At 42.5% G+C, this 26948-nt stretch overlaps 1 protein-coding gene across 1 annotated transcript; it reads left to right on the plus strand.

Moving 5' to 3' along the window:
- Positions 1–87: 87 nt before the first annotated feature.
- On the plus strand, positions 88–21847 carry LOC306927860 (lissencephaly-1 homolog A-like). Its single transcript, XM_079507730.1, has 11 exons — positions 88–251; positions 8606–8910; positions 12225–12309; positions 13050–13124; positions 15557–15763; positions 17341–17509; positions 18523–18625; positions 19330–19558; positions 20298–20399; positions 20870–21026; positions 21410–21847. Exons 2-11 carry the CDS (start codon positions 8879–8881, stop codon positions 21481–21483), a joined length of 1233 nt encoding a protein of 410 aa, XP_079363856.1. The 5' UTR covers positions 88–251; positions 8606–8878; the 3' UTR covers positions 21484–21847.
- Positions 21848–26948: the final 5101 nt, after the last annotated feature.

Here is a 26948-nt window from a genome sequence, read left to right on the forward strand (position 1 = left end):
AATGGATCTCAACCCTCGCATCTCAAACTGTACGTGAACGCGGTACGCCGCGGCTTACGTAACTCACGCGCCTCGGCGTGCGCGTTCACGCCAGCCGCCGCCGTAGATTCATTGCAGTGAAGCAAAAGGGAGTAAAAATCTGACGGCGCCGGCTGCTGTGAAAAGTCCCATTTCCACCCCAAAAAGTGGATTTTCCCCCCAGCGCAGTGTTCTATCTAAACGGGACTATGACACACATCACTCATCAGAGGGTGAGTTTGACAGTGTTTTTCGGGGATTCGCTTGTTTTGTTGCGCTACTTGGGGAACAGTTGTATATTGTTGACGACGGCTCGCCTGCAGTCTCTGCGCCCTCCCGTTTCAAATCTCAAAATGGCGGAGAGAGGCCGTTAGCTTGGAGGCTAACTAGCATAGCAGCATTCACAGGAACATCGATCCACTGGCCGGGTGGCTGTCCACAAGAACATGACCTTCTGGTTATTTCAACGAGGATACTACTATACTGTGAGGGCCATGGATGTAGTCGAATGCATCTAGTTAATCTCACACCAACTTGTTTGACGTTCGTGGAAATGTGGCCCCGTCTATTACTAGAAGTTGTACTGTAAAGACAAGCTAACATGACTAGCTAACAAGACAATGTTGGTGTGACAGCTCTGCTATCTTGTGCAAAAGCACACTTTGAAGAAACCTAGCCTATCGTGAGGTCAACAGTGTCGCATTATTAGTTTTGAATTATAAGTGACAACAACCTCTCCGCAACTATTGTGGTAGGCTGTCACCGGGTTAGCTGCATTTGTAAACTGACGTCCTCCCAGAAAATATTCTCAGCTTCGAATTCAAACTTTGGCTGCTCTTCTGTTCTACTGATGACATGGGTGTGGCAGGTTAGCATGGACTTCATGCGTGAGTTTGCTTTGATCTGGAGTGCACACGCAGTGACCATTATCATCCAATGTCAGGGTGCTCTCTTGGTTTCAGATGATCTCACCAGTCTTGAGTTAAAGGTGTGTACGTTTTGAGGCTAAGCTAACGGTTTGTTAGCCTGCTCGAAAGGGCGTTGCTGAGTGAGGAGGATCTGCTGCAGCCTTGCCCTTGTGGACCAGTGAAGCTGCCCAACACGTCACATAGACACATTTTATACTTGGACACCTGCAATTAGCCTGTAGAAGGGTCTCAGCGACCACTTTGACGTTTTTAGATTTTTTTTGGTCCACTTCATAAGCTCCCAAGTTTTGAGGAAGATAACCTGGTCAGCTAACCGGGCGGAGACTAGTCAAAGACCTCCGGCCTGCCGTTTTATGACTGGCAAGTAGCAATAGCAATAACAATGTTTTTGTGACACGAAATGCATCTAGGAGACCCTGATTACGTAATATACACATGGTTAACTCAGTATCTGTTAGTGATGATTGACATTTGCTGCTCTTAAACACCTAGGGCTACATGCAGGGTGTAGTGACAGGACTTGTTACTGTTGGTTTGCAGAAAGCAAACTACACACCCCTCTGATTTCAGACATTCGACTTGTGTCTGTAACGAGGTACGGATCTGTAAAGATCCAGTCATTTAGCTGGAGACCCCCTGGAACCCTTTCAAGGACCCCTGTGGCCTGGATCCCACGTTGAGAACCACTGCTACAGAGGAGATGAAATGGTAAACATGGAACTGAAGATGAGACTGCAATGACAGAAAACATGTTGCATAAAGCACTATTTCGATATTTTAAAAATACATACCTACCGGTACTGCAAAGAAAGACTTCTGAACTGACATGTCCAGCCATCATAGTAAAATAACAGTGTTTTGAATTTGGACAGACTGTGCTAATATTAACCTTTGGCTTATTCTGGACGATACATGTTAGGCTACATGTGAAGACACTTTAACACGAGACTTTGCTTCGGTTCGGGGACAGCTCTGGATATGTGGTCTGTCCATGCCATTTGATGTACTAGAGAGGTTCCCATGGGGCCTACTTGGAATGATGCAAGTTGTAAATGCATGCCCCACCCAGATATTATGTCTGTGTCCCTTTTTATGCCCAACGTCAGAATGATGTCAGATTTCTGTATGTCTCTCTGTGTCCCTTTATTTCTATATATGGAGTTCTATGTCAGCCCATGCCTAAATATGGAGCGTTAGGATGTCGGAACAGGCCAGCTTATGGAGTTCTGTGTCAGGCATGCCCAAATATGGAGTGTTGAGGTCAGAAGAACAGGCCAGCTCCATATATGGACCCTGGGCAGGGGCCCCATCCAGAGCCCGGGCAGAGGCCTTTTTGGGTCGGTTCAGGACAACCGTGGGTCCGACCGACTCGACACCGGGCACTGCACTCCCTGTGGTGGTGTGGAACGCATGTGTCGACTTTGAACTTGGTGGTGCATTTATAGTTAGATATTCCATTATGTGGGCCTGCAGGGTGTTGTTTTGTGAAGGAGGGACAACGCCGAGCAGGATACAGAGGTTGAATGAGTGATTTCAGGAGCTTCAGAGCATACCTATTTACACGCACCTCGACAGTGGGTGTTGAATTGTGATTTCAGGAGCTTGACATAGCCCCTCATTTACCCTTTCTGTATTTTGGACGGCAGTACCAGGGTCCCGTGAATGTCAATCCACTCTCCATAGGACACGCCTGTACCACTGTCTGTCTGGTTGTGTGGCCACAAGTGGTAGCTTGCACGGGGCCGGAATTGGGGAGATTATTACTCAAGTACTTCCGTTTTCCCCGCCTGCAGACCGCCATTGTTATATTAGCTCACGCTATATATCTTTTTCGAGTAACGTTTATATTTCAATCGTGATGCGATGAGAAATCAGATCCAAACCTTGGATGTCTGATCAGCACAACGGACAACGATGTACTTTTCGAGAAAAGATCCAGACAAGATCCTAATCCTACAGTTGCAAGGCGTTGCCTAGCGTTGCCTAGCAACCGGCTCAGGGCTAAAAGTTGTCTTTTTTTTTAACGGTGCCGTTTCAGATCCATATAAAGCAATATAAAATGTATACGTCAATCACAGACAACAGATGGCTATTAAAACATTTATATATATATATATACGTCAACAACAGACAATGTGTTATGTATTTTTTATCTATTTTTGAAATTTTGGCTTATCTGAAAATCTCTCTTCTTGATTTCCCTTGTCCCGCCTCCTGCACCCTGAGTGACTGTCTAGCAGCTAGACAGCAACTAGAGTCTAGCTGCACGTTGCTGTATCTGGGCTCAGACATTTTAGAAACACAGTTTTAAAGAGGAAATATGTCCTCCTTATTTTGAAATGAACAAAGCTCAGAGATTAAAATAGGGTGCATTTTGCATCCCAAAATGCAGTTTATAGTTAAGGGACGCAATAAAACAACAACCTCTGCATCCACGGGATGCACTACTGTACTGTACTGTTTTTTTATTCTAGTTTATTTTGCTAGCTTTAGTTATAATAATAATTTCTTCTATTTTCTACATGGATATAACCACATTATAACCATATAAAATGACATGGGAGTTAAATTTGTAAAAATGGCAAAATATGACTCCTAATGTCGTTGAAGTGGGACTCATAAAATGTCCCTGGGACTCCTCTAAAAGACCATCCCTGCATCCCGGGACTCATTACATTGAAAACCTATTTACATCACTGAAGCTAAAGATTGGGCCATAACAGGACTTATTAAATAGACCCACGACACAACAGCATTAAAAAGATCCAGCATGGCCCTGGGCTGTGGGCTGTGGCTCAGCGGTCCAGGCACCTTGGCCAGTAGTCCAAGTCTGGCAGTGTGCCGCGCGTTCGACTCCTGACGACCTTTACTGCATATCACCCCCCCATCTCTCTCTCCCCCATTTCCTGTCAGCCTACTGTCTGTCCCTCTATAAAAAAAAATATATATATATATATAGGCGAAAGCCATAAAAAAACAAAACAAACATTCAGCATGTACCCGGTTGGACAATCGGAGGCAGTAACTAGGATGGGCTAGAGCTTGGCACAAAACAATGACTGCTCAATTAATCATGCATTTCTTGGTTACAGATGGTCAGATTATACCTTGATTTTTCTGTAGGCAGTTTTATTGCCATTGAAGTGCATAGATGGTAGGCTTGGCTACCACTGTTTTTCTGTGACACTTATGTCATGACCACACTAGCAGATAATTGACGCATGGCCTTTCAGTCCTCTGTGTTCTCTGCAACCCAAACACTTGCATACACTGGGAATTAAATAAAGACTGAGCCCTATATACTTTGTTATACTACGAATAGACAAAATAGCCACCCTACAATCTATCGCGATCCATTATAAATTTGCAGATCGGCAATTTTTTGTGTTCACTCACTGCTTGAATGTCTGCTATCTTTGGCATTTTGACATTTTTATCAAAAAATATTTTTAAGCAAGTATGGACACCAGGTTGAATGTGGGAACTTCCAGATCTTGTAATTGGGAAAACTAAACCTTTCATTTCATATAATGCTTATTGCCATATTTCTCTCGTCTATCCTGATTCGCTGATGAATTGAAGGAGGCATTTTAAGAAGAAAAAGCAGGAGAGTGGGCAGAGGCATTCTGGCTGAAAATAATGAGCAGTGAGTGGATTCAGGAAATGGCACAGAGAGAATGTGTTTTCTGTGTCTAAGATAGCAGGCCTTAGGCTCTAGCGTTATCAAGCTAGTGGTTGCTATTATATTATGGCATGGAACAGAGCTGCCTACTGACCTCATCTAGCACATTTTGGACTGAGAGTCCACAAATGACTGGCCTTATAGTAATCTGTAATTCATCAGTTGCAGCACAGTCATCGTTGTATTGGAAGAGGCATTATTTGCGCTAAGAGGCATTATTGTGGTTAATAGAGCGCTACCGTCTGACGTTATTTCACATCCTACCCGGTTTGTGTCCCCCCCCCCCCCCCCCCCATAGACTTTTTTTCATATTGCCTAAAATAATAACTGTTCTAAAAATAATATCAAATGATCCAGGCGGTTTGACTCGTATGGACATGACGAATCGACTGACGGCGAGAAAACCCTAATGTTACTGCCACCGAAATTGACCGAATTAGTCAAATGTTCTCCAGAAACAGACTGTATCAAATATGAGTGACTGACTGTCGTAAACGATACAGAGCCATGTCCATGACAATATCGCTGCCTGATATAGTTTGTTAAATGTTATTCTCCATAGAGAAAGTACTTCTGCAAACCAGGGGACGAGCGAGTGACGTCAGGAGCCACCACCTCACGCACACGCACACCGAGACAGGACCTTGGATTAAAAGTTGTGACACACCAAAGACTGAGTCTAATTTAATAATTCACAGAGTTATTAATTAAGCTTTTAGGAGTGATATGCTTGTGTCCTATCGTTCACTCATCCAGCATTGACTGGCCTCGTCTCCTCGATTATGAGCAGGTTTACAGTAGGGATGTCAGGGGTTAACCGGCTAGCCGGTTAGCCGACCGTTAAGAAATATCCGGGTATGCTTATCAGCTTTACGGTTAATTTGCATAATAATAAATGCGTGTTCTGATCTTAAATCCCTTTTATTTTAGATCGTTTTTAGTAATAGTACAACATAAACATTACAGAGACTGTAGTTGTCACTGTACAATACTTTAAAACAGTTGTCATGTTGCACACATGCCTAAAATTGCTGTTATTTGCGCCGGCCAGCTTGTCACACTCCAGGCTGCATGAACAGCAGCGCTCGGGCGCTGTTTTCTGCCCCCGCAATGTCGTTGTCCCAAAGTTCTCTGACAGCGAGACGAGATTAACACAACATGTCGACCGTATCAATGCAGAGACCTACATTATTAAATCCATGAATGGCCTGGAGGGAGAACGTTTACAGCCGCCACCGCTTCCTCCTCCTCCTCCTCCCGGCTATCAAGTTAGCCATGTGCTATCGATGTTTGAGGGTTTTCTCGTCAGCGAAAAGTCAACAGAACACGGTGACATGCATGCTGATCTTCCTTAATAATAAAAAAAGGCTTAGCCCATGCGTCCAGTGGCTTTATAGATATAGGCTGCTCAGATCTGGACTGGACTTATTTATGTTTTGGACTAGAACCGGCGGACCTCTGTACTGTAGACGCGCAGATGCATGCATGCAGATGCGATGCGTTGTTTATTGATGATTAAGCCTACAACAATTTATTTATATTGTTAAATGTTGCTTTTTTGTTTGTCTTTTTAAAAGGAGCATAAATAAATGTATACCATTTCGTCTACCAACTTTAATTATGTAGCCTATACATGCATATTACATTTGGGGTAGCCAAAAAAAAACAAAAAAACAAAAAACAATTATCCGTTAATGACCCGGTTAATCCTGTCGGCTAACCGGATGGGAAATTATCCGTTACCGACATCCCTAGTTTACAGTACACAAGGTATCCATCTGTATATCCCCCCCCCCTTCTACCAGCTATGTGATCTTCAGGCCCTGGATTCCAGTAGTGATATTCTTTCTCTACTAGACCTGTCGGGTCATTCTTTGTCCTGCCTTAAGCTCTATAGTGCTGTGGTTGAAAAAATTGGCACAAATGCTGCTGTTTCCGCAGGTTTTTATTCAGAGTAACCGGGCACAAGTGAAGGGGCTTAACCATGCCCTCCTTTCAGGACACACTCAGAATTTTAACCACTTAAGTCTTGAACCCTATTTAGTTGACCGAGATCCCCCAGGAGTCTATAGGCCCTCCCCTTTACACCAAATCTCCTCGGCGGAAATAACAGAATTACAAGCTCACAACGTGTTGTGAGCTTGTTGATTGGCTATTTTCACAGAATCTTCGCATCAGAATAAGGGCACCAGCGGTAATGTGGTTAATCACCTCCATAGCAAGCGGGAAGGGAGCCACACAACATTTTCTACTGGTGCTCCACCAACCAGGTTTGTTTTGTTCCCCTGGAAATTGACTTATTTAATGAATACAGAACACACAGTCAAGGGAATAGTCTTGATTTGGAACTGGAAGTAAGAGCTACCCTAAAAGCAGAATTCACATGCTTCTTCTACGATCTCAGATGAGGTGCTCAGGGATAGAAGAATGCCTGTTGAGCAGATTTTTGTGAAGCATTTGTTTGTCAGTAATCGCACCTTGTCACAACATTAACTCTCGCTTGAAAATCACCCTGGGCCTAAATCATTTCACAGTGTCTTTGTTGTCTGTGTCAGTGGATGAAAGATAAATGTGAATCGCTTGATTACACTGCTCTTCCTATCGTTTTGTACACATGGCAATCTTGATTTTTATTATTGTTATTGCTGTCCAATAATTCCATATCACATTAATCACATTATGGTTTGGTTTCATTTTCTTGCACCTTGCACCTCACATTGCCTGCACATAACAGTTTGGTTAAACCCAGGCCAGTACATGGTATGGACTTTGGACCTTTGTTTTTCTGTGCTTATGACCAGCTGATCATTGCTGATATTATTGGCTAGTAGAGTATTTGATCCTGGAGGTTTTTCCTTTAAACATGATAGTTGACGTTTTGTCTTGACTCCTGTAAGTACCAGCCATGGCCCCATACCCTTGGCTTTTTGTTTGTTTTGCATGTTGCATGATCGCATCCTGCCCCTTCTCTGTCCCCTTTCTCTATCTACGAGTTTCTTCAAATATTTCTCACCGACTCACAGTTCTGGCAATCACTCAAGTGTTTCATGAGTGTTTCTAGCGAGCCATGTAGCCCATAGGGCAGGAGTCTGTCTATCTCCTGTTTCTATAGCATGAGGCAGCTTGTGATGTACAAGTACACCCCCTGGCCTGGACGCTAGTATGTTCCAGGGACTTAAGTTACCCCCAATCCAACCTCTGGGAGTAGAGTGCTTGTTTACTTTCCATCAACACACAGTGGTGTGTTACAAATGTGTCAATGTCTCTGGATTCAAAAAAGGCGTTTGCATTTAATAATAATTTGCTTATTAGTAATAGTACTTAATTATTTATTCTTATTGAAATGCTGTATGTTGTCATTTATTGAGGATGGACAATAGGTTGCTGGCCTATGAAAGGACAACACCCTAACAGACAGTGAGCGAGACAAATGGACAAGTGCAGCTTCGTGTTGAATGCTCCTCTCCCCGTCTGGGTTTAATCCAGTTAGCTCCCTGTCTCCCTGTGCACTGTCAGCGGTATGGAGGACTGGTGGGCTCTAACACTTGGACAAATGAAGACTCTTGTTTGTCTGGTCTAGCTACTAAGCTGCTTAATACTGTTGTGGCCTCAGGTGCACGACAGTGTCCTAAGCTCCGGAAATGGACAACCTGGTTTGCTACCAAATCACGCTAGGCAGCATCCTGGGCTTAATTAACTAATATATGTTATACTGTCATATAAGCCAAATTTAGTTTCGCAGCTAAACCAATACGGTGCCTTACTCTAGGATATTCTAGATCAATCATCCCGTTACCATTACATACAGTTTTTAAGGCATAACCATGTGTAATAATGCACATGCACATGCTCTGAATGCCAATATAATGTTCACACCTTCGGACAGTCGGGGCCAGCCCTATTTACCCCCTCACTACTGGTTGTCACACTAACTGATTGTCCCTGTCCCTCTTCTCTCTCTCCCTCTCCCCAATAGATCATGGGCATCTCTGATTGATGAGTTTTTCCTCTACGGCTGAGCTGTGACTTTCCTCATAGTCCCACACCTGTCCTCTTTGGCAGCCGTTCGTCCAACCGGTCGGCGTGTGGCACCTTTCTGCCACCCCCGCTACCCTGTGAAGTTTCAGAACACGAGACGACGAGCAAGGGACCAAAGAACTCAAAGACCTCCCTGCCCTGTCAGCATCTCCTCCACCACCCCCGGACCTTCATCTCCCCTCCTCCTGGAGGTAGAGCAACTACAGGCACCATGGTGCTGTCGCAGAGACAACGAGATGAACTGTGAGTAGTAATGCCAGGGAGCCTATGTGGACACATCTACTAGCACACTGTTTCCCAAACAGTGGGTTGGGACCTATGTATGGGACGCAAATACTTTTTTGTTTGTTTCCTACATTTAAAAAACTAGTATTTCATAGATAAAATGAAACAATCTAATTTCCATTAATACATTCAAAAGAACAGTAGTGAAAATAGCAGATCTATAGCATTTCTCAACATGGAAACGATTGACAATTATGGAAATATAATTTACTTTTTCAAATAATTGCGATTATGTAATAATTGTGATCGCCCTAAGCACAATATGACCCCACTCTCATATTTCTACGTCTAGATAGATGTAGCTCATAGCACTTTAACGTCTTTTACAAATGTGCACACGCATCACCTATTTGTTTGAGTTTAAATGGGCTTTCAAATCAAAACAGTCGTTGAAATGTCCCTTTTTCTTAATAGAAAGCATCCATGAGGAGGTTTGCACTAATGGCTGTGATAAAAGCACATTTCCTTTTCCAGGAGGACGCGTGTGCTGTCAGAGAGAATGTGTGCAAGGAAGGATGTGTGCACAGTCTGTGCTGGCCTGTTGGGTGCTTGGTTGCATGGCGAGTTGTGAATATTTCATAACTCACACATGACGAGAGTAAAGATGAGAGGGAAGGGAGGGGAGGGGAGGAGAGAAGAGATGAATGGAAGAAACTGACTGTCGGTTTAATGCAAGGAGACGACCCTACTAGCCCTTAATCCATCCAGTGCAGACAGTAATGGCAGTGATTTCACCAGTTAGCTCTGGTTGGTACAGTAGGATGGCTGAGTGATGTTGTTTGTTAATATTAATACATATGTTTAACCCATTTAGGCCTGACCTTGAAATTTTAAAAAACATCTTCTAAATCCTCCAGTTTTCTGAAATAAATATATTCACGATTTTTCAAAAATAGCAGACCTACAAGCTCGTATGAGCTTGTAGATCTGCTATTTTTCAATGGCTAAATTATAACATGTTTAAAACACCAAAAGGGGTTCCCGCCCAAAATGGGTTAAATCCATACATGTTATCACAATATTGAATAATTGTCTTGATGTGTCTCATTTCCTCTACACATTTTATTTACCAAAGTCTGACTTCTGAATAATAAATCTTTAAACATACATGATCTACCACTACAGAATTCTTCATGTTCTCACACGGCCCTCGTATGTAAATGTTCTTGGCCAGAGTTAAAACTGATTTAGTTAATTATTGCCTTTTGATTTATGGAGGAGCCATCATGTTTTTCCAAACCATTTGTTACTAGTTACTGTTGCTTGGATCATGTGAATTCCTAGTCCCAGACAGCTCTTAATCTAAATTCTAACGTTTTCTGCCCCTCTCAAAAGACTCCCGGTAGCAAGATGATCCATGATTTAGGTTCAAGTCAAACTCTGTTTAGTTAGACTGAATCTGCTGTTCTGTTGTAAACTAGAGCATCTGTGTGTCTGTAGTGAATGCAGCCACCTCAGTTTCATTTCGTTTAAAATAAGTCCTGGCAGGTGAATGTAAACCACTAACTAGCCCAGGAGAAGGTCTATTTATATCAGCTGTATGCATTACAAGAGAAATGATGAAATTACATTGTGTAATTGTTGCCAACAATAGTATACGCTCAATTTCAATAATTTTTTTGCTGGGTTGTAGTTCGGAATGCATACAAGTCCCACAGCCATGCCTTTTTCCAATAGTCACTCTAACCACGTCCTACTCATTAAGCTCTATAGACAGGAAATGACATTCATCAGCAGTCACTGTTGCCAAAGGTGACTTAATGCATAATGTTCTTGTGTGCTTGTTCATGCGTTTTACGCAGGACACATGATGAGTTACAACTTACAATACTTACAAATGATCTGCTTGCCAGTCAAAGGACACTGACAACACAGCCTAAACTTAGCACTGCTGCTCATGAAATATTCACCCTTCATTTCAGAAAGGAACTGAACCGCACGCGCGTGTGCGTGCGTGTGGTCGAGACCTTTTTCAGGGCGTAATTGAGAGGTTCCCTCTTTGTGGTGGGTTTCCATGGTAACTCAAACGGACCATCCCGGTGATTCAAACATTAGGGTCCCCTTTTCTTTGGCAGCTCACACACTTTTACTGACATTAAAGGTGGAGTTATGTAATTCCATCTGCCAGACAGGGTGGGGTTCTCTTTTCTGTTGAAGGCGGAGCTTACATTTCTCTTAGCACTGCCACTGAATAAATGGAACACTCGGAGGACAATGTGTTGCATTTAGTTGTGAAGCCATAAGAAGTCACATGACGACATGTTCGTGCACAAACTACAACACAATATTGCCATCTAAAATATTTATGAAGTGTCCCTGACAAAGACGATGAACTCCCAACAGCGTGCATCTTTAGGCATCAATGGCTCGTCCATTTGCACCGTAAAGCTGAGGAGTCGTCTTTGCGTCTCTTACAGGACGACCACAACTTTTCAACCTATGTTCATAATTGGTCCTCATTAATGTTCATGATGAAAATTAAAAAAAGGTCACCCAGCGGTATTGCAGCTGTTTTTACTCTAAACGGACATACATAGGGATTGGGGGTTAGGGACATACATAGAGGTTATTGGCCAGTAGATTTTTCTTTGCTATTTTTAGTGAGGACCAAATATATGAATATAGGTTGAATAGTGGTGAAGTTGTCCTTTAAACTGGAGTTGTGTGAAAAGTCAGTGAGAAAAGTTTGTTATTGGGATACAATCAGTGAGAAAAGTTTGTTATTGGGATACAATCGGTGAGAAACGTTTGTTGTTGGGATAAAATCAGTGAATGTGAAAATGAAAACTACACTACAACCTTTACTTTCTTTTTGTAGCTGCTACCATCGGTGACCTTGTTCACTGTCTTAATCTTGAGAAATATGATTTAGGCCATATAATACCATAGACTGTATGGGTGAGCACTGAATGGCCGAATCAGACACATGTTTGAGTGGTGCAACCACTCCTAAAGACAGCTTTGTGTGTCCCTTTCTGTGTCCGTTTGGTTGGTTTTCACCACCAAGTGTCACTGTTGTGCAGCCTCAGACAGACACACAGTCACACACACATAATATTAACTGTATATACTGTATTATGATTTTGGGTGTGACAGTACAGTCACCAGACCTCTGTCATTTCTCAACCATTTCGGACGCGGGGCGGCTTTCCGGAACCGGGCCGGCACCCTGGGCGCGTTCCACAGGAACCCACACGGGTGTGATTTTTATTAAAGTTTGGGAACTTGTGGACTCATGTTTCCAACCCTCTTTTCATTTTGTCTTTTCCCAGAAACCGAGCTATAGCAGATTACCTCCGTTCCAATGGATACGAAGAGGCATACTCCACCTTCAAGAAAGAGGCCGAGGTAGATATGGTAAGAACAAACACAGGGAAAACCGCCAAAGTCATACATATGTAAGAACTTGGTTCCAACTTCCAAGTTCCTACATTTGGAAAAGTACATATCGTGGCTGGTTTGACATTTACATACGAAATGGGAAATACTGTATGTGGCAAATCCTTCAACATTTCCAACATGGGAGAGGCAGCGCGGCCGGTAACTAGGAATTAAGCTCTGATGGCAGAGGTACTGTGGCTCCTGAAGTTTGATGATTTGCACTACTTTAGAGTTTTGTAAAGACTTACAAAACTTGTTGCAAGATTGACATGTGGCAAGATAAATGCACATATCTCTGCTCCTGTCAAAGCGGAAAGGCTATGATTTGACGGGAGCCTGAATCACTATTTACAGTCTAAAATGGATGATCATGTGAGACTATGGGTTGGTGCTGCTGATTTGATAACTAAATATCTGGGTCATTCACCTGCCATTGATATTGCTGTAAAAAAATGTGATTCGCTTTCTGAAAGCAAATAAAACAACCATGTCCAAAAGGGCGGTTCAAACATTCAAGCTGTCTTAGTTTTCCTTTAGTCTGCTTCAGTTGCAGGGCTGAATTTCCACTGTGTATACGTAGACTTCATGAACTGTTTGATCATGAACAATTGTTGTAAAGTCCTTGACAAGTCAGGATATCCATACGTCAAAATATGGTTGGCTCTGTGTTTGCCTAACTGCTGTTCTTGTTTGGTTTTTGTTGCAATTTCTTCTAGAATGAGGAGGTAGATAAAAAGTACGCTGGACTTCTGGAAAAGAAATGGACCTCAGTCATCAGATTACAGAAGAAGGTGAGCCGTGTGTTTTGTGTGTACACTGGCCAATGACAGCTTTCCAAATCATTCCGCTCACACACAAAGAGTAAGAAACACTTTAATGAACGCACACTAAAGACGCCTATACACATCCAAGGCACCCCGTGGTTTTGATTCTAAAGACGCCTATACACATCCAAGGCACCCCGTGGTTTTGATTCTAAAGACGCCTATACACATCCAAGGCACCCCGTGGTTTTGATTCTAAAGACGCCTATACACATCCAAGGCACCCTGTGGTTTTGATTCTAAAGACGCCTATACACATCCAAGGCACCCCGTGGTTTTGATTCTAAAGACGCCTATACACATCCAAGGCACCCTGTGGTTTTGATTCTAAAGACGTGTATACACGTCATTAGAATTATTAAAATTGTCAGTGACTCATCAAACATTACGTTTATATTTACTCAATTGACCTACGTAAATATTATCGAATGTGATTTTAATTTAAAGCTCGGGAGGACAGGTTAAATAGTTGCGACGCGACGCCTGGAGAAGGGAGGGCTGTCTTCTTGGGGCAAAAACGACAGGCTACCGTCGGGGTGTGGTGGGGCTATGTGAGTATGAGGCTCTGGCAAGCACAACATTAGCGACTTTAAGCAACGACGGCTACGGCAGTCGGCTCCGGCAACCGGAAATGGATCAGCGCTCGATACATAAACCTGCTCTCCGTCGCAGCCCTTTCTACTACGGCAGAAGCTACACTTGCACATAGTGTCTACAACGCCATGTCATAACCATGTTTATTGAAATTATAGCTGTCATACATTCAGCTCCATCACCTCTTTTATGCTGTGTAATGTGTTGGCATGCTCTGAATGAAGAAATAACACTAATACCATATGTCATATTAACCATGTTTATTAAAACGGTTTTAGAATAAAAGGTGCTCCAGCACCTTCCTTTTTCCACTGCTGATCATGTCCAGCGCATGTAAGAATTAAGCAATATCGGCAAGTTGGCTGACGCGCGACGGGGTGTTTAAAAAGAAAAGTGTTTGTTTGACACATGCTGCATAGACGTGTCACCATGGGAACCAATGTCGCCGTCGCTGACGGCTGTTTGCTTAACGATTTTGACAGCTACGGCGACGGCGTCATAGCTGCCATACTTCCGCCTAGCTGAGCCATCCTGAAAACCGTTGTTGCTTAAAGTCCCTATTAACTTGCAGCAGACTACTCTGGATTATTTTATTTGTGTCAGGATTTGAGGCAGTGCGCCCCCGTGTCAGTCTCATAGAGTCTCTGATCAGTCTCTGTTTTATGCAGCACTGCTAGTCTAATGCTGCTTGCAGCTGCGCACGATATGCACATTTTCAGTGCAAAACTGAAAACCCTAGTCCCGAAACCGGCCCGACTGAGATATTTTATCAGCCCAAATTGATATTTTATAGGACCCGGGACATTGGGACGCCGTTAATCTCAAGCCCTGGTGTACGTGTGTCCCATGCAATCCAACCAAAATGTAGTGAACACGCGTTAGGCAATTCAGCTGAAAACGTTAGTAGACAATCCATATGGTTATTTTGTGCACCAGTGATTTAATTTAAATCACATGAGTTGTTTCTCGAGACATGACGTAACGTCAGTCACTTTGAAGAACAGGATGTTAGGCACGTTTCATCAACTTACACTCACACTGATGATGAACATACAGCAGGGAGGGAGAGACCGACTTAGTGATCAACATGCACTCTCACGAATTCCATCAGGTAAAGTTTAACTGGCACTTATATTAGTTGCAGTCTTGAGCCATGCTCAAGCAAAGATGTTCAGAAAAGGCAGACAGAGGCAGCCCGCAACTGACAGGAGAAATCAAGAATGAAAACAAAGCATGATAACATTGCGCTCATTTGTTAACCCATTTTGGGCGGGAACCCCTTTTGGTGTTTTAAGCATTATGTTATACTTTAGCTATTGAAAAATAGCAGGGCCTGGGCCATGGCTCAGTGGTCCAGGCACCTTGGCTGGTAATCCAGTCTGGCAGTGTGCCGTGGGTTCGACTCCCGATCCCGACGGCCTTTACTGCATGTCTTCCCCCCACCTCTCTCCCCATTTCCTGTCAGCCTACTGTCTGTCCCTCCATAAAAAATGTAAAATAAAGGCGAAAGCCACAAAAAAACATTACAAAAATAATTTAAACTCTTGTATGTCTGCTATTTTTGAAAAATCGTGAAAATGTGCCTCAAATCTTTGAATATATATTATTACAGAGTGAACATTTTAACTCAAATCTTTGCTTCTGGGGAGGCCCCTGGAACAACATATTTTCAGATGGGGGCGGAGGCATATTACATATCATTTTTGGGGTCCTTGACATGAAATATTGAGCACCACTGATACAGAAACATGGTTATTTCTGAAATAACCACGTCAGGCCTAAATGGGTTAATTGTCCTCCGACAGGTGATGGAGCTGGAGTCAAAGTTGAACGAGGCCAAGGAGGAGATGACGCACGGTGGTCCCGTGGGACAGAAACGGGACCCCAAGGAGTGGATCCCCCGTCCCCCAGAGAGGTACGCCCTGAGCGGGCACCGCAGCCCCGTCACCCGCGTCATCTTCCACCCCGTCTTCTCCGTCATGGTCACAGCCTCTGAGGACGCCACCATCAAGGTGGGTAGTGGGTCTAAGGGTATCAGTTGTGGTGTTGGTGGGTTATTATATTTGTCTCTGTGTGTGGGGTGATGCAAAATATATTACAATTTAAAGGCAAGCTCTGCAAAGTTTGAAACAAAAAAAAAGAAAAATTGACTAATTAAATTTTTGATTGTAAAATGGAAATAAGACCTGTTCGTTTCATTGTTTAGAATGAAATTGACCATTCTTCAAGCTGTAGTGCAAACACACTGTTTCTTTGACAAACCCAAACTAATGCAGACATTGTGTACCGGTAAATGGTAATCCATTTAAAAGTCCTTATAAAACAACTATCACGCTGGGAGACCTTTGGGAGACACATTCAAATCAGTGGTGCACATTATTTGAGTTGGGTTATTATATGGGGTAGTAAAAGTTGTTTTCACATGTTCTCACAACTGATTTGACCTGTTCAACTCGACATCGGGGCTTCTGTTGCTCTGATCCTGCAGATCACACTCACAGCCATGCTGTGGATTCTGAAGGCTCTTTGTCTTCTTGCTCTCATACGCCTTCCAGCACCACCCCTCACTACCTCCTTGCCCTCCTCCTCCCAGGGCTCTGTTTTCCCTGCTGGTTTTCTGCTGTGTCACTGCTCTGGGTGGATATCGACTGATGCTCTTGTTGTTAGGGGCAACGCTGGCACAACGCTCCCGGAGCACCCTGGGAAACATGCAAATGGCGGTTTCTCTTTCAGCGTTCTCAGTCGGTTTTCCTTCATCTTGCTGTTGATCAAATGCCCTGTTTGGTCATGATCACTTTGAATTAGATAGGCTAGTGTTGGTTTGTTTATTTTAAAGAGACAGTGGCAGTCCACTCAACTTATGTGTTTTGAGTGGTACGGAGCTATCTGGGTGCCTGGGTCTGAGCACGAAAATAGCATGGTTGTTTTTCACCACCTGTGCGCAACCTAACACACACACACACACACACACACATATTAACTGTATATGATGATTTCTGGTGTGCCAGTACAGTACAGTAGAGGGACCCCCACACGGTAACTCTGTCATGATGATGTTTCCTGGGACCTCCCCGGAGACCCCCACATGGTAACTCTGTCATTTCTCAACCGTTTCGGACATGGGGCGGCTCGCCCGAACCGGACCGGCACCCTGGCCGTGGTCTTGTGCGTCTGGAACTTCCGGGGACCCCCACACGGAGTTGCACCACTCACTTCACACGGGTGTGATTTTACCCTCTGTAGCGATACTGTGCATCACTACAGAATGCTGGTACAGAAACAGCATTTAGCGCTTAACTCATATAATATTCACCCCACAGGCACATTATCATCCAGTCGTCAAGCAACACTGTTTTTATGAATTGTAAAGTTATACAATTCGGACATGAATATATAAACAACATAAATGTGTAATAAATCTAACTAAGAAATACATAAATAAAACATGCAATCCAACATAAATACCCCATGCTTGCAGATAGAGGGAGAAACATTTTGTACATTTTCAATACTTTGACCTACACACATCTGCCTGTCTTAAAGTGTGAAACAAGTGTGTACAATCTGACGTGTGTGTGTGTGTGTGTAGGTGTGGGACTACGAGGCGGGGGACTTTGAGCGGACTCTGAAGGGCCACACAGACTCTGTCCAGGACATCTCCTTTGACCAGACAGGAAAGCTGCTGGCCTCGTGTTCAGCCGACATGAGCATCAAGCTGTGGGACTTCCAGGGCTTTGAGTGCATCCGAACAATGCATGGTCAGTAGACCCGCTCATTGGCTTCCATCACAGTTATGTGGTCATTCTGCGACTCGCATAGTAGGCTAGTCAATCTAAGGTTTGAACCAAAGGAAATTGCAATACAGTAATCGTTCAAGGTTTTTATGATCCTTAGGGTCATTCAAATAACAAAATAAAAATGGTTGTATTGTGGATCATGGTAAATTAAGGGGTTGAAACTTGGGGTACCATTAAACCTATATAAGGCAAAAACACTTAAATTAAATTATGCTTTGAGTAGTGTGACGTGATGCAACCCCTGATTTTACCATGATCCACATTTTTTTATGTTATTTGGATGACCCTAAAGGGCCTTGCAAACCGGAAGCGATAAAATGAGCATATAGTTCATTTTCAATGAGACCTGTGTTTTTGCTCGGAGCAGTCGCGGTGCGACAACGCAAGCGTATTTACGTGAGCGCGGTCCCGTGAATTTGTTGCACGCGTGCTCGTTACGTGCACACGCCCGCGACTCACCAGACCTGGATTCTGTTTTTTTTATGCTTGCGTTGTTGTGCCCCTCTTCAACAGACCTGGAGGAGTTGTGTTGACCTGTGTTGATCCAGGCAACAACGCCTGCGTTCCTCGCTTCACGTTTGCAAGGCCCTTTAGGATCATAAAAAACCTTGAATGATTACTATTGCAATTTCTTTTGGGTCACACCCCTTTTTAGCTTAGATTGACTGGCCTATAGTGACGCTAATTAAGCTACCATTTCACTGTCACGTGTTTCCTTTTTTCTCTTAAGTTTACACCATGATCACAAGGTGATCATCAACAAAATATGATGCAAAAGATGTTGCATTCTCAAATCTTATACTACGTATGAATTATCTCTATAGCCTGGCCAATGCCTAGGTTTGAATCCTGTAAAATCTGACTCATCGGCTGCATAATGGCTGATATTGATGTCACCAATAAAGTCGATGGCCAAAAGTTTTTCTGCGTATATTGGTAGGGCTACCTACTCATTTCTGTCCTCTGTGTTTTAGGCCATGACCACAATGTGTCGTCTGTAGCCATCATGCCCAATGGAGACCACATAGTGTCTGGCTCCAGAGACAAGACCATCAAGATGTGGGAAGTAGCCACTGGGTAAGAATTCTTACATCTATTTCCGTAGAGTACATCTTTATGTGCTTTATAAGAGAATACAGATGGGCCTTGGATTTTTGTGCTGGGATTTAATTTAATTTATTTATGTTAAAATGTATTTTCTGTTTACTAAAGAGCTGGAAAGATGTGAGACACTTGAACACACTGAACAACTTTGTAGCAATGAATGAATCAGAACATTGAGCTATAACTTAAAAAAAGACAAATATCACTTACAACTAGGGCGTTCCCTGACTCAGGATTTATCTAGTTGAATCAGAGTCGGGAGTTTAATGCGACTCGTCAGCGATTCGTTATTATATAGAAAATAGGTTTTTGAAATTGTGACCTTTTATTGGAGGCTGCAATTGCAATTGTTTCAGAAACTTTCAGTGCTTAGAGAACAATACATAGAGAATTGCAACAGAGCCATATGTCAGTTTTTGAACATTTTTGAACATTTAAAAGCAATTAATGCGTTAACTATATGACTGCAGACTGCTTATTTTAACAATCCTGTATAGGACTACATACAACGCTATTATATCGCAGATCTAGTAGTCGCTGGTGCAAGACAAAATTTATTACGGTAAAGAGAAAAGAAAGACATGTTGTGTACAGCCCTACTTAACAACCCCTTTAACTAGCCAATCTGATCCATGTCAAGGTGTGTCTATTAAGCGTGTGTATAACTCCGCCCACAGCTACTGTGTGAAGACATTCGCAGGCCACAGGGAGTGGGTGCGCATGGTGCGCCCCAACCAGGACGGCACACTGATCGCCAGCTGCTCCAACGACCAGACGGTGCGTGTGTGGGTGACCGCCTCCAAGGAGTGCAAGGCAGAGCTGCGTGAGCACGAGCACGTGGTGGAGTGCATCGCCTGGGCCCCAGACAGCGCGCACCCCACTATCCTGGAAGCCACTGGCTCTGAGGTATGTAGAACACCCAGCACAGTTGTCTTCTGTTGACCTCTGAGGCCTCTAGTTTGATGGTGTTAACCCTTATCAGCCCGAGAGTGTTAAAATGAACAATTTTACACTCTGTTTAAAAGTTAATTCTCAAGATTTAGCTTTCACACATTTGTGGCTAGATATCAAATGGACTGTGCATAACTAATAGTTCCCTGTTGAACTGGAAACACGTCACCTTCATATGTATTTCCGTTCAAATCTGCTTCTGAGCGAATCTAATCAAGCTGTGAGAAACTGAACCGGAACAGCAAATGTTTATGCCACTCTGGGGAACTACAGTTATACACAAAAATAGAGCCCAGAGGCTATTCTCCAATGCAATAGGATCTGTTTTAATCAACGGTATGAAAACATTATTGATTATTGATGTGTGGGGATATTGGTTCACATTAACCTGTGTCATTCAGAAGTTTGATTTTAGTAATTTAACACAAAGGAACATGGATGTACATTGTTGAATTGTCATTATGTAACTTGAGTGAAAACATGATATGGAGACATGTTGATATAAGTGACCCATAAAGGCATTGAAAATAATGACTATTTTTATATCCTCATATTACATTTTTCATGTTCATTCAAATATTTCATATAGCAGAGTTAAAACTGCACAAACTTATTTTGATTTGAGATATTGTGGAAGTGTCAGTATAAATACCTAAGTAGAAGTTCCTCTTCACCATGTCTGTTTCTCCTGCAGAATAAGAAGAGTGGGAAACCTGGACCCTTCCTGCTCTCTGGATCCAGAGATAAAACTATTAAGATGTGGGACGTCAGCATTGGCTTGTGCCTTATGACCCTGGTGTGTATTGTGTGTGTGTTCCTGCGTTTCTCTTTTTTATGGCTGTCTTGGTGTCCTTGCTATGTTTTTAAATGAACAAGGTTTCTTATCTAGATACACTCGTATCACTGTTAACATCTTACGGTTATGTTGGTAATATAGCTACATCTGTAGCTTTCCAATATCCAAGTTTATATGTGTCTGCAAATAAAACAACACTTATGATGTGCTGTTATCACGGTCATATGGAATGCTTTCTATGAATATCCATCCACCTGCTGTGGATGTACAGGGCATAGAACTCTTTTGCATAAACCGTGAATACCAACAATTTTATTTCTGGCACCATATCCCTTATTGTCTCGTATTTGCCATGTTAATTTTGTTCATAGCTGCCAGTGCATGAAACGGAATACTGACAATGAAGGGGATTCTCAGTGCATGTAATTATAGCTGAGCCATTTGAGAAACAATGTCTTCTTCCTCTGTAGGTGGGTCATGACAACTGGGTGCGTGGGCTCCTGTTCCATCCTGGAGGCAGGTTCATAGTGAGTTGTGCCGATGACAAAACGCTGAGGATCTGGGACTACAAGAACAAGCGCTGCATGAAGACCCTGTGTGCCCATGAACACTTTGTTACCTCTCTGGGTAAGACTCAACCCAAAGCCCTAAATCCCCTTTTCCACACCTCTGAACAACCAGCTCTACAGTTCTTAGCAGGGACAACCAGGCATGTGTCACGTAAGACCAGACCAGTAGTTGAAAGAGTCCCAGTTAGTGTCAGTGTAGTAGTGTTAATGCACCAAAGGTCAATATTTTTAATTCAACCAGCGTGTAATTGCTAAAGTAAACTGCTTGTGGTAAGTGTGCAGCTGAAGAATCTGATCCAGTAGTCTGTATCGCAAAATAGAAAATACTATAACAATAGATGATAGAAACATTAGAGGTCTTGGAATAGACCTAAAAAACGGTTTGAATAAGTGTACTGCTCTTTAACACCATGGCACTGAACTAGCATTCCACCCCTACAGATTTCCACAAGACGGCTCCCTACGTGGTGACGGGCAGTGTCGACCAAACAGTCAAAGTCTGGGAGTGCCGCTGAGACTGCCTCTACACCCCCTCCCCCCCCCCACCCACCCGCCCACCCAGTCCAACAGCAGCCCTATAGCCCCAACCCTCTGGCCCGCTACTCGTCTTCTTCCTCTTACTTCATCCCCCACCCTGCCCCCAACACTTCTCCTCTCATACTTCATAGTTTACCTTGCTCTCTCCCTGCCCCCGTCCCCAACCTTCCTCTCTTCTCTTCCCTCTACACTGGGCCAGCCCTATTAAGATGACTATTTGTCCTTTTTATGTAAATTATTCTGGATGTAGGGTACGCTTAAAATAAATGTCACGCAATCTCAAGACACATAAACATAAACACGACATCAAAAAAGGAAAAAAAAGAAAAAAAGAAAAACAAAGTATTCTTTGCATGGTGAATCAAACAAAAAAAATTGTATACTGTTAAATTTGCATAATTTGCATACCGTTGTCATGACCTTCCCTATTGGGGTCAAAGTTTAAATGATCCCTGTGTGCTGGCGCAGGTGGATTCTGGGTAACTGACGGTGCACGAAAAAATTAATTGTGTCCCTTGTTGAAGGGATTTGTTTAGGATTTTCTTTTTCTTTTCTTTTTTTTTTGTTTAGTTTTATTTCATGCCTCCACTGTTATGGTCTGTTGCTGCCTGTGGTGAATGAGTTAAGTAAAAGAAAGGGAACAAAGGAGTGGAAGATAACGGTTGGATTGAAGTAAGGGAGAAAGATCAGAAAGGACAGAGCAAATGCAGGCCCTTTAGTCCGATTGCACCTCAAGGTTACACGGGCGAGCGTATGTGTGTGTGTTCACTGTGTGTGTTTACCTGTCCGTCTTTGTATATTACGACAGGAGAGTCTCCGTCCCGCAGTCTCCTCCGCAGGTTCGACAAGCGGGGGGGTCGGGGCCCGGGACGCAAAGCCTCTCACCTGCTTTGTTCAAAGTCACGCTTCTTCATCTCTTTGACAGCTCTGCTTTTAGTAGATGACTCACAGGACCTTAAAAAACCCTATTGCTGCTGAGAACACAGACACATACACAGCCACAGCAAAGGTGTGTTTTACCTTTAATGATTTGTGTGTGTGTCTGTGGGTGTGTGAATGTAAGTGTGTATTGACTCCCAGAGAATCCCCAGCGCCCTCTTGCTCTCTCTCTCTCTCGCTCTCTGCCTTGTTCACCCTGCGAGGGCCTCCCCTCATGGGATTTTACATTCTGCTTTCTGTGGTTCTGTCTTGCCACATGTTCTCAACGCATACACATACACTCACAAATGCACATACACATGCACAGTACAAAAAAGTTGTGTATCAATATATCTGGATGTCATTGTTTGCAACATAATAAAATAAAAATCTGTAAATATAACATTCCTTTTGTTCCTTCCTGTGGATTTTGTTTAGGTACAAAGGGATAGGCATATGAACTGAAAGGAAACCTGAAATGCGTCCATTCAATTTCAATCCAATATGGATCCATGGATAAGAATCAAATTGCTAAGGGAAGGGGATCTTTTTTTTCTTCCCCTGAATGGGTTTCCAGATTGCTCTGAACCTAATTTTGGCCCTGCTCAGGAGTCAGGAGGTAGTACTAACCTTATCAGTAAAGCCTTCTGACTACATAAAAGACTGGCTGGGTGAAACGGGCATCAAGAAAAGGCAGTGAGGAGATTTTCAGTCAGTCCCCCGGCTTTTATCAATTATGTATAGTGCGTCAGCTTACGTCTAAACTCACATGCACAGCTATTTCTTCCTGCCCTGTACAGTATCCTGGCAACAGTTGCCAAGACGGTGAGCGCCATGCATCCTGCACTGATGCACAGTGCACCACTCCCCTGTATATCCACCTAAAACAATCTAGTTCAGTTGTACGTGGAAAAATGTAGGCGTATAACTATAGATTTCCGTGTGTAATTTCTAGATTAATGAATCGATGTGACAATAATTGCCCATCGATTTATTTACTAAATTGATTTGGCCCTGCCCTGTTTTATACTTTTCAGCTGTTATAAAGTTGTGTCCATATGCAATGCGTTGTTTTTTTATTTATATGATGTTAAAAGGGCATCATCTATCTTTTAATTTGAAGCTTTGGAAACTAGGCACAAAACCACAAAAAATAAATCTGCCTTTGGTGGGACACTACAGCAGACAAGATTACTATAGGAAGAGGGAAGGCATTAAACTAGTGGTGCTGCTAGGTGTATGAATAGAGGAATACAAACATTTATAGGAAGTAATGAATCAATAACTGTCTCAGACATCAACTCGTTTCTCCAGAGCCACCCAGCCAGAAACATTGGCCTACTTTATGGTATCACGCACTGTCTACTGTCTAGTAGTTCACACGCACTACATGCACTTCCTCGTGCATGATAAAACCATGAGAGGTTAGGTATAAAAACCATGCAGGCTTGCCCGCATTGATGGGATAAAATGAGACACTGCTGGGAGGTTTCAAGGTCAAGGGATACATAGGCTATAGAGCACACAGACTGAGACGAGACGTGATTACAAGATTCATTCCATCTGAGGACTTTTGTTTGACAGTTAAGTCCTAAATATAAATAGGCTACATAATACATTCACAAGACATGCTCAGTAACGTGGTGTTAAGTTAAAATATTTTATTATCCTAGTGCCACTGTCAGATAAAGGCCTATGAGTGACCAATTGCTTGTCTTTAGCCTATAATAGTGATTGCAAGTGAAAACGGTTCTTTGCACCGGTAGCTAGGCCTACTGGAGAAGGATCTGTGTATTTATATAGGTTTGTGTGTCATCCTAGTGCAGTTTACGACGTGACTAGCAATCTAATCCAACAGAGCCCCGTAGTGGTGGAACTGGTGGATGTCTTTGGAATGTCGCTAGGCGAAGTGTGCATTACTTTGGCACGACAAGGATTATGGCGCCCTCAAGTGGTAGTTAAGTACAATGACAGTCTTCAGTTCCTTTGTGGATGGTATTCAGGGAAATTCCCTAGCATATACTGTGCACAAAATGCAAGCAACCCCTAAGTCTAATATTGCTCTGCAGTCCGTTCTGGTGCAGTGAAATAAGAAACAACAACACAAAAACATAATCCTCTTCTCCCATTCACATGCCCCTCCCCTCATGACTGAAAGTGGAACAGCCAATTATGTAGCCTTCGCCTGAATTCACCTCTTGGGTGCATTACATGAAATGTGTTGTGTTGCGTTTCTCAAATTTCATACACGCTACTGTTGCCCCTTAAAGACATCCATAACCAAAATGCTCATGTAGCCTACATAATATTGTTGGCTTCATTATGTGCACCCATGAAGGTCAATTAATTAGGCTACCATAATTTTATTTACCTTGTGGTTTTCAGTGTTTCATTTCTCTCTCTCTCTCTCTCTCTCTCTCTCTCTCTCTCTCTCAGTATTTGTCCAGTGATGCAGCACTTCTAAATGGGTCAGTGTTTCCCACCTCAGTTCTTGTTCTGACCCCAGAGTTTATGCCCATCTGCTGCTCACTAGTCACAGCAAGAGCAACTATCTCTTCCTTCAACTATCCTTCCTCCTATCCTTCCTTCCTTGCCCCCTCTGTTCTTCAAAGCATGCTGCTGTATTACAATACAATAGCCTACCTGAAGTGATTAAACTGAATTGACAATTTCAACTTTAACTCATCGTGTAAATCTGATTTTAATTGAAAGCCTGAAGGCGTTAATACGTTAACAGGCAGCCACACAGACTACACTCCTATACACATATGTGTGTAGTATATGTATAAGTATTACAGTGTGTAGAAAATATTGTACTTTTGACTCCACTACATTTCTGGGAAAGGTGCATTAGTAATTAACATTTGTACCCTACAGAAAGGCCTAACCAGGGACTGGGGTTGCAAATTAGCTATTGGCTATAAACCATATATACTGTACAACGTAACGGTTTCATGTTTTTACAACTTGATACATTGTTTTTGTATTGTCCCTGTTAAATACAAAGAGAGAGAAATGTAACTTTCCTCTTCTACCCCGGATTTCAACCGGGTTGCCTGCGCTGCTGCGCAAGTAGGCTTACTGAAATGCTTACCATTGAGCTTATAGAGCCTGACCTTTGACATCTGAAGAGCAGGGAGACTAAACACAACCACCCCAAGTATAAATTATATTGTATTAACATACTCTACCATACTGATTGGACAAAATGTCATTTAATTCATTAAAAAGTTAATATAGTGCTGCTTTGCCCTTATTTCAAATATAGTGAAAATAACCGATCTACAAGCTCACAATGTGTCACGAGGCAACATGTTGTGAGCTCACAGATCTGCTATTTTCATTATTATTGACATGTTTCGAAAAATTCTTAAAGTGTTAGAATTTTTAGAAAATGGTACATTTTCAATACAGCAATGCATTGATTTTAAAAAGAAAATGTACTTTGTCATTTTCACTTTTGAATATTAAGTATTTTTTTAAAGGCTTGTACTTTTGAATAGTAGTTACCGGTAAGTGTTTTTGAAAGCAACTCCAGTACTTTAACCCAAGTTGACAGAACAACTTCCACTTGTGTTTGAGACTTGAGTAATATTTGACCAGGAGAATGCTACTGAGTACTTTGTATAGATGTATGTATACATACATACATACATACATACATACATACATACATACATACACGTGTTTGTATACAATCATGCCATTCTAAACTGCTGCCATGGTGTTTTAAACAGTTTCTCTTTTCGCGCACACACACATGCACACACACACACACGCACACTTGCGCGCACACACACACACACACACACATACACATACAATACAGTTAAAGTTATAGTTATAGCCCTTAAGCCAACAACCTTCAAAGCTACAGTCAGTGCAAATTTGTCCTTATATGTAAACAGCTAATAAACTTTCTGATGATGATATTTGATAACTTTTTTGTTTTGATGTGTTCACCAGCATAATTAATTTTATAATTTCTTTGTGTTTTAGTTTGTGTATTTAATAGTTATTATATATCTATAGTAATAAACTGACAACATAAAATAGTCTACGTACATGAGTCCATTCTGTTGATATCTGAATATCAGTAGGCTAGTTGACTAAACTTGGACCCAAGCTGTTTCCTAGCAAGTTGCTAGGGAACAGCTTGGGTCATGCTAGAATGCAATTCCACTGATGAAATTCATTCAGACTTGCATGATATATCCGTAAAAGCAACGTGGTTCTCAAAGTGGGTCCTTGTGGTGGTTCCCAGGAGGTCCCCAGCAAAATGAGGAACAGTTTAACCACACCATACCTAGTATTTGTATACTTTGGCTTTATTGAAAATAGCTGATCTACAAGCTCACAATGCATAACGAATAACGATCGCGTTGTGAGCTTGCAGATCTTCAAATTTGTAGAAATTAGAAAAGCTTGTAAAAGTAGCCTATTTGTGGAACGATCAAAAAAGGTTTCAGGTGTTTTATTTGTTTTAGTTTTTTAACACAACAGGCATCGTCATCTTTTCAAATAG

The sequence above is a fragment of the Electrona antarctica genome (genome assembly GCF_951216825.1).
Source record: "Electrona antarctica genome assembly, chromosome: 8".
Lineage (NCBI taxonomy): Eukaryota > Metazoa > Chordata > Actinopteri > Myctophiformes > Myctophidae > Electrona > Electrona antarctica.